At 40.4% G+C, this 8861-nt stretch overlaps 1 protein-coding gene across 2 annotated transcripts in view; it reads left to right on the forward strand.

The window, feature by feature from the left end:
- The first annotated feature begins 142 nt into the window (after nt 1-142).
- The window catches only part of LOC111320698 (signal-induced proliferation-associated protein 1), a 10920-nt gene continuing 2201 nt past the window's right edge, over nt 143-8861 (forward strand). For both annotated transcript variants that reach the window (XR_015989328.1, XM_022923371.2), the window contains exons 1-10: nt 143-792; nt 1757-1937; nt 3242-3526; nt 4664-4819; nt 4928-4999; nt 5888-5974; nt 6493-6676; nt 7162-7219; nt 7902-8205; nt 8533-8724. Coding sequence is in view for 1 of the 2 variants with exons in the window: in XM_022923371.2 (XP_022779106.1) it covers nt 143-792; nt 1757-1937; nt 3242-3526; nt 4664-4819; nt 4928-4999; nt 5888-5974; nt 6493-6676; nt 7162-7219; nt 7902-8205; nt 8533-8724 (2169 nt within the window). In the remaining variant the exon portion in view is untranslated. The remainder of the gene's footprint in view (nt 793-1756; nt 1938-3241; nt 3527-4663; nt 4820-4927; nt 5000-5887; nt 5975-6492; nt 6677-7161; nt 7220-7901; nt 8206-8532; nt 8725-8861) is intronic.

Here is an 8861-nt window from a genome sequence, read left to right on the forward strand (position 1 = left end):
CTGAGCTCTTGAAAAGGTCCTTAGGGCTTGTGATGTTTCCTGCTGTTTGCCTTTCGGTCAGGAGGAAAGGCAAAGAGTGATCTAACCTGCCTGTGCTCGTTGAATGTAATTATGGCACCTGAAGAGGCGAATTTGCATTAGCATGGCGGGAACTTCTGTTGTGTGTAATTCCAACCTGAAGACATCAAGCAATGCCTCGGGTCCACAGGCTGCTTTTCTAAGCGATAATCCTTCTTTAAACGCAGATGGATTTGAATCTGAGCCATTCTTGTGTCATCACCACGGAACTGTTTGTTCAGCGTGTTCTAGTTCTGCCACTGTTGCGGAGAAATTAACCCGGTGCAAAACAGACGATGATAACTCGCCGAATGGAGGACTTATACGGGAACTGAAAGACTTCAAAGCGAGAAGCCTTGCTTTAAAATCAGCGTTAGAGGACGAAGCCGCGGTAAAGGATATTCAAAAGGAGTTGTCTGGCTACGTGTGTATTTGCAGTGACCCGAAGTATGTGCACTTGGTCAGTGGCTACCATGTGGAGTGCATCGAGAAGGTTTGTTCCAAGAGGGAGGCCTTCACAAAATACCACAAAAATCGATTTAAAACCTACTCTGATTTCGGATCTACCAAAGCTAGTAACCATGTCACTAGTACAGTGGCGCCTGAGGAGTTTTACCGATATTTCTTTTATGGTGTGAAGCATTGGAATTACTGCGCGAAAGAGGAAGACATCGGCGCAATAATAATTACTTTGAAACCCGAAGTAAGCAAACCACACTCTAAGGGATCTTTCAGGTAACGTATTAAGTCATGACTATGCTACCTTTTGCTGCAGGCGACTTCCCTAATGAGTGCTTCTAATTTACATTTTGTAAGGCTTCTCCTAAATGTAACCATATCAAATAGCAATAAAATTCTGGACCACGAATGAACGGTTACACTTTTTATCACGTTTGTTTCGGCGAATCATAATTTTCGAAGAACTCAGAAAATTTGCAATGTTCCCAAGGCCTTTTACATCGTTTCAAATTTAACCATAAAAACCGGAATGGTCTATCCATTTCTTTTACGTAAAGAAACAATATCTGTCCTTAATAAGCCTGTACGTGCTTTGCACAAGACGGATGTATCACTTTTAATCCGATATATGACTTAGCGGAAGGTTTTATTTTACCAGTTCATCTAGCATGTTCTAAGCCAGGTTGACCCCGTTATTTTATGTGTTTGCCAAGTTTGCTTTTATTTTATTGGTTTCACTTTTGATAAATATTTACATGTATCTTTAACCATGAGGTACACAATTGGTAAAAAAATTAATTGATTTTAATCAACTTCCATTCAACACTTATCTGCTAATGAAATGTTTGGTGTGGAGTGTCGCATTGAGTTACGACCACCAACAGATGGTAAGGGAATTATCTACCTCACAATTCAATGCTTGAGGCTTGGCAAGTCTGTATGAATAATTACAGGGCATAATGTGTTGACACATATAGACTGAGGAAACTGGTATATTACAATATTATACAGCATTTATGCTAAACATCTTGTTTTGATTATTTTTCCACATGTCTTAAAAGCTATGTATATTTAGAAATCAGACTTTGATCATTAATTTTGTTCACAGACTGGATGTACTGAAATGTTGCCAGCACTATATATTTGGGAGAACTTCTCCATAATTATAACATTTAAGTCACTTTAACATCATCAATTTTATTTAGATTTAACACTTATAACCTTCCATCCTTCCTCAAAGGGTTATGGTTCGCTCTGCGTACTACCTTGTCATTGGACTGCTCTCTCCCTCAAGTTACCAAGGCAGTCTTTCAAGCAGAGATGATGTGGTACACTTAATAAGTAAACAAGCTGATATCAAAGCGCCTGTGAAGCTGATTACAACCCCATCAGTACCAGCAGAACTCCTTAAGATGGACAGTGTGAGTTTTTACTTCTTTTAATACCCCCAACCACTGCAACGAGGATTGTGGTGGTTGGGGGTATTAAAAGAAGTAGATGCAGGGGTCTCCTGCAGCTATTAATTAGTTAATTTGGTTAGGCAGGGGACGTTAAAGAACCCGCTCACGAGATTACTGATGTGGTCTAGCCTATTTACTGGGAATTGGGGGGGGGGGAGGGGGAATCTTCAAAGTTTCCTTCGATTGTTTGTAAACTGCTGATGCAGTCTGGCCAAAGTCCCCCGAAAAGTGTTGTGATGCGCATTTGATCATATCCACCTGTTAATTTGTGCAGTATAAATATTAAATTATTATTATTATTATTATTATTATTATTATTATTATGAGCATTGCTATCCAATACTGTCAGAGGCACTCCCTTCCCCCCCCCCTCCTGAGTGATTTCATTAAACCTCTAAGACTTAACACTTTTTCTCTCCTGAGTAGAGAGGAATTGGAAAGGTGAAACAGCTAATACAGAGAACTAGTCATGATGAAGTTTTACAAAAGTCAGCAAAGACTCCCATTGAAAAGGTGTCCATTCAGTTTTGGCCAGTCAGTGCCTTAAGATCCTCTGGGTTATTAGTTTGAAACCTTCCTCCCCCACTTAAAAACACATTCACAAAAAAATTACTCTTTTTTTTGGCACTTTTTACCCTTTTTAGTGCCAGATTACAGTGAATCCTTTATTAAGCCCCCCCTCCAATAAGCCACCCCCTTCTAACAAGCCCCCCTCTATTAAGCCCCCCCACCCACCCCTTCCCCTAAAAAAAAACCAGAAATTTTAGTTTGTCATTTAAAATTAATTATAGTGATTATGACAAGATGACAAATCATACAACTCATCAGGCTTAACTGAGGATTTTGACTCTGCCAGTTTGGTAAATGAAAAAATGTAAAATGAGAACAAGTTTTGAATAAATATGGTACATCATATTCTATTATATCCTGGCAGTGAACATCGGGCTAAATCAATAAGCCACCCCCCCCCTCTATTAAGCCCCCCCTTGCTCTAATAAGCCACCCCCCCCAAAGTACCTGAAATTGATAAGCCTCCTGGGGGGCTTTTTAGAGGATTTATGGTATATTATACCCTTACTGTTTGAATGGAAAGTTTTACTTGGCATTTGCAGCTTCTACTATGGCTGTATTTGAAGAGATTGTAAATTGTGTAAGTTACTTTTATGATAAGGTGCACTGAGACCTTCCTGGTGCTAACTGCCTGATCGTAAAAAATAAGGAGTGCTTTTGAAAAATAAAATTAAAATCGGTCTCTCACTTTTAAGGCATTCAACAAGCAAGCTTACAAGTTTGGTATAGTTTACATGAAAGAAGGACAACAAACCGAAGAACAGCTGTTTGGTAATGAAACTCACAGCCAAGGGTTTGATGATTTCCTGAATCTGTTGGGTGAAAGAGTCAGACTGAAAGGTTTTGACAAGTACCGGGGTGGACTGGATGGCAACAATGATCTTACTGGAAAATATTCTGTGTTTACCAAGTTTGGTAATAGTGAGATCATGTTTCATGTGTCAACTCTTCTACCATTTGAAGAATTTGACTCTCAGAAGGTATTTTGTAAACTTTTTGATAAAGGACATTTACCATAATTAGAAAAGCTCTTTTACATGGGTTCCCCCTGTAGGTTGACACCAGTGTCAGATAGACACCTACTGTAGTTAAAAAACCTCAGTTCAGGGGCTTCATTAATGTTTTCAGCAGGAGGGCAACTGGTTTTCGCAGGTGGGCAAAACCTTTTGAACTGAACTTCTTTATAAGATAAACTTTCTTCCAGATCGTTAAACCAGGTGGGCAAAACCGTCCTCACAACTGGTCAATTTGCCTGGTGCCCGGCCGTTAATGAAACCCGGCTGTTTGTCGGTAATTAAAAACCTCTTTTACCTGGACGCCTTTTACAAGTGGATGCTACTCCTAGTGGCTCCTCCTTATAGCTGGACACTTCCTTAGAGGGTACCTCTCGTAGATGGATGCCTTCTATGGGTGTACACCTGAACCCTTAAACTCCCAGAATTGAGTGATGAACAATCATGTAACCGCCTCCTGGTTAGCTCGATTTATAGAGCTCCGCACTGTTGTGCGGGAGGTTGAGGGTTCAAGTCCGGGCCGGACCAACACTGAGGGTCTTAAAATAACTGAGGAGAATTTGCTACCTTTCTATAATATCAAGAAATGGATAGATATTCTAGTCTTCACAAATAAACCATAGGCCCTGTCTCTTGCAGGGTTAGGGGTAGGAGACGTTAATTTCCCACACATGAGATCGCTGTGTGGTGGATGTCCTCCCCTGGGGTGGGATGGGTGGGTGTTACACAGGGCCCCATTTAAACCAGCTGAGTGCTGAACTGGGCCACCCTGTATAAATATTTGCATACATAATATCCATACATTATCCTGCAAACAGGTAATGAGAATATTCAAACTTATCTGGTAGGATTTGATATCTGATTTAACACCAAATTCTCATAACTTCTTTACAAGGAAATGTGTAGCAGCTAGAGGAGAGAATTAACAATCAGCTCTTTGGGAGTAAAGGGTTTAGTAGACTCCTCCTTTTAGTGTACCACCTTGCAAGTGGACACCTACATTAGAGACACTCATTGATGCCTCTATTGTACATTTAAGAATTGTGGCAGTAAATATAATGACACTCAGCTTTGTTGACACATATTGATCACCTTTTTTTACAGCTTCAGAGAAAGAGGCACATTGGCAATGACATAGTTTGCATCATTTTCATGGAAGCCACAAGTACTAAGTTTGTACCTGACTGTATTAAATCAAACTTTCTGCATAGTTTTATCATTGTACAAGTGGATTTGGAGAGCAAACCAGACAGTTACGTAGTAAGTGGTCATTGTGTTCTTAATTCTGCAGTCTGCACTGCTCCTTTACAATACCAGACTGAGAATCAGTTGAATTGTACCGATAAACCTGCACATCATTTGTTACAGGTATCAGTGGTGTCAAGGGACAGTGTGGTACCCTATGGCCCACCTCTGTATGACAAGTACATATTCTATAAGGTATTCTAAAATTTGTTATTAATTTGTAAAGCATTTCTAGACATTTAGACCACACTTTTTATGTAATCACCTTAGCAGGGTCTTGTGAGAATGTAAGGAAGTTTGTTTATCAAGACTCAAAAGCAAGTCAGTGATAATTTTTGAAGTCTTCTCTAAACTACCCAAGAGGCTTTTTATGTTGGTCAACCTGTGGTTTATTGTTCTACGTCAAGTAACTACTGGTTTACCCTGGCTTGTAACAAGTGCTAGACTGTTTAAAAAGACATAATGCATGTGATATCTATATATTTTACAGTTATATTTAGTGTTCAAAATTATTTGCATCACAAAAAACAAAGGTTTCTCATTGGCTGATGGAAGGGAATTAACAGGCTCTATCCAGCCTCCAAATCAACATGAAAATTCTCATTACCTGCAGTCTCCTTAGGTCCTCTTAAAGTAGCAGGTTAAGGAATTTGCTGAGGAGTATTTTACTTGTGGGTTTTAAGTTCCATGATTCTTATTACCTCTATTGATGATAACATACTACTCAAGTGAAGAGAACATCTATAGACCACTTTCATAAATGGCTGCTGAATTAATATTCTTTCGTTTAAATTTAAATTAGCCCTACTGGCCTCGTTCTCCAGTACAAAATTCAAAAGAATACATTATCTCAAGCAAGGCCAGTAGGGCTAATTTAAATTTAAGCTAAAGAATATTTATATGGCAGCCATTTATGAAAGTGGTCTATGCTGATCCCCTTTGAAGTTTGAGGGGTCAAGAGCTGTGCATGCAAAAGTATTTTAACAAGAATTTCAAGACGAGACTTCTGACAACATCCACACTTAAGAAAAGTTGTGTGGGTCATTTGCTCAGGCTTTTTATTTAATTATTATTTAATTGCAGGGAGACCAGTTTAGAGAATGGATCCTTAAAAAGTTGATTCAAGGTGAACAAGCATGTCATAGGTCACCCAGCTTTGCTAAGTTGCATGTGAGTACAACAGTATGCTCAAAGTTTCTGATTTTGGTCCAATGTTATTTGATGGATATAAAGCCACAGCATTCACAGACTAGAAATAGTTTGGTTGCCAAGTTTTAATGGGAAAAGTTTACAAATGATATATCGATAATTATATGCGCATTATTTCCCAGGAAACTCTAACTTATGTAGATAAGTATGAACTATCTTCCACAAATGTGATAAAACTTGAAGGGAGACTGGTGGCCAAGCAAGTGAATTAAAACACCAGAGGTGTCCATTTTTATTGGGTAAGAGGGGGCACTTTATGTCACAGTAAATTTTTTTTTTGGGGGGGGGGGAGGGGGGAGATTTTCATCTCCTTTGTGGATGTCAGGTCATTTCTTTCTTGTTTCTTGGTCATGATGTGCCTGCACATCAGGCTGCAGCACTTGGACATCTTCTACACCTTGCCCACAATATTCTACCATAGATTAGTCTATAATGATCAAAAGCTTGGCAACTCAACGAAGCTGGTGTTGTTGTTACAGGCCCGGACCAGGACACTCATCATGGGAGAATTACTGAAGTCAGTCAGAAATTCAGACTCTCAAACCTCAGCTGTACCCAGTGCATCACATGATCAGTACATGACTGTGACACAGGTGTCCAGGGATTTCAGTTCAGTCTGCTCTGTTGCACGAGATGGAGAGGACCTTGTGTTATTCCTAGTGGGTAAGGAATCTACAGTAAAGAGTTTCTTCAATCGGTGATTATTTTCTTTATTCTCATGACCTTAAGGTCAGGGGCGGATCCAGTAATTTTTGATTAGGGGGGGTCCAAACTTTGGTTCAGAAAGGACTGTTGGACTTTTGAGGCAAGTTACTTCTCCCCCACACCCACTCCCACCAGTCGCGGTTGCACGTTATAATTCCTTGGCCGCTTCAGTACCGTTTACTTGGATTCATTCAAAAGATCAGCCTGTTTAAAATTGATATACGATCCTGCCGATGTAAGAATTTCAGTTTCAAAGTTGTAAGCGTCGGGCCTGTTAGGGGGGTCTGGACCCCCCGACCCTCCCCCTGGATCCGCCACTGAAAGTGTGATTGAAGGATGGCTTTTGCGAGGTGAAATTAGATTCTAGGTGTCGAACGGCTTTAGTTGTGAAACTCGTCACGCTGTTTGCTCATGTAATATATATATTTATTGCTCCTCAACAGAAGAGGCGGAAAAGAAAAGTTTTATTGGTGTGAAGTCAGTTATGTCAGCTAAAAGCAAGTGAGTTAGAAATGAGCATTGTTTTGCTTGCTTAGAATAAGTCCTGAGAGAGAGGTTAGGACTTCCTCTTTTCATGCAGTTTATTTCACGTAAGGTTTCTCGTAGTTCCGAGTTAACAGAGAGATAGGTTTCTTCCACGCTGAAACGGTAAAGCGCAACCGGTAAACGTCAGAAAATGGCGGGAAAAACAAGCTCACATGGTCACTCTTGCCGCTCACGTTTCACGTAAACGAGGTGCTAAATCTCTCTAATGGTTAAGGGCGAGTAAGAAATAGCTGGAAATAAGAGAAAAGACGGAAATGAGGAATAGGGAGAAGTATAAAGTTTTTATTTTTGCAATATAATTTACGCTGTGCTCAGGTTTACGGTAGAGCAATTTATAATTGAGTTTAGAAAGTGATTGGTCCAGAAGACTTGCCCATCCTCTCAACCAATCAAATTCATAGCTAAGAACCAATCGCCACTTGGTCACCCGCATTTTCCCGCGTTTCAGTCAGGTTGCCGGTTTTTACTTCGAGTTCTAATTGGCTGATGATGATGTCAACCTTTGCTCTTATTGTTAGTTGTGATTACTTTGATTTTTTTTTTTTTTTTTTTTTTTTTTTTTCAGTTCTCAAATGAAAACTGTTCTTACTAGTTTTCAACTGCGAATTAAACCGCCCGTTCTCTTGTTTACCTCCAGAGTTTTTCAGAAGATGTTTTCACAAGATCTCGGCCATGTTTATGCTCATTTGCCAGTGAGTAGGACCGGTTCGTCTGTGGCACCGCCAGCACTGAAGCGCACGACCTCCTGGACTCGTTCCAATCCCCTGATGCACGCAGGATTGCGTAGCGGGAAGATGAACCTGGAGAAATTGCGGCGCAGTCGAAGCGAGAGCGACAGCAGCCATGACGACGGAGTCACCTTAGAATCAGTGACAGATCTTCAAAACAGAAAAGAGCGTGAACTTTCGAGGGCTTCGTCTCAGATGCAGTGCACTGCAGAGGTAAACCAATACCGCTGGCCTACATTAAACTGACCTGGAGCTTCACGCCAATAAACGCGGGAAAACGCGAGTTACTAGTCGTGATGGTTCTAATTATGAATCTAATTGATTGAGGAGAAGGCGTGAATTTCCTTGAGCAATCAGAAAGGCACATCAATCAAAAGCAATCCAATGCCCGATTACTTTCTACTTTTCTATTGAACTTACTCTAAACTGAACTCTAACAACAATGGGTAACCTGGTGTTATGAAGTGTGGAAATAACTGAGTATCATCAGAGTTTTTTTCAGTCGTTTACGTTTGTTTTCGTCTTCTTCGTCTTCTTCAGGTTATCGTCGTGAAACAGTTTGAAAGTGGCGTGTTTGAAGCCCTGCTGGAGTTTCTTCACGTGGGATCATGTAACCTAAGATCCAGTGTCTTGCCAGGCTTGTTTGCAGCTGCGCAGTATTATCAGGTGGAGGAATTACGTCAAGTCTGCGTCGAGAGCATGAAGCAAAAAGGGATATCACCAAGATGCAGTGTGAGTTCTTTGTCTCGATTTAGGAAGTTTTTCCTACAGATTTTTTGTGACCATGGATACCTAAGAGACCCTCAGAACAACTTACCCCTAAGAGTAACCAGCATCTAATTTCTCCTTACAGCAATACAGCAGAAACA

This window comes from Stylophora pistillata, chromosome 7 (genome assembly GCF_964205215.1).
Source record: "Stylophora pistillata chromosome 7, jaStyPist1.2, whole genome shotgun sequence".
NCBI lineage: Eukaryota > Metazoa > Cnidaria > Anthozoa > Scleractinia > Pocilloporidae > Stylophora > Stylophora pistillata.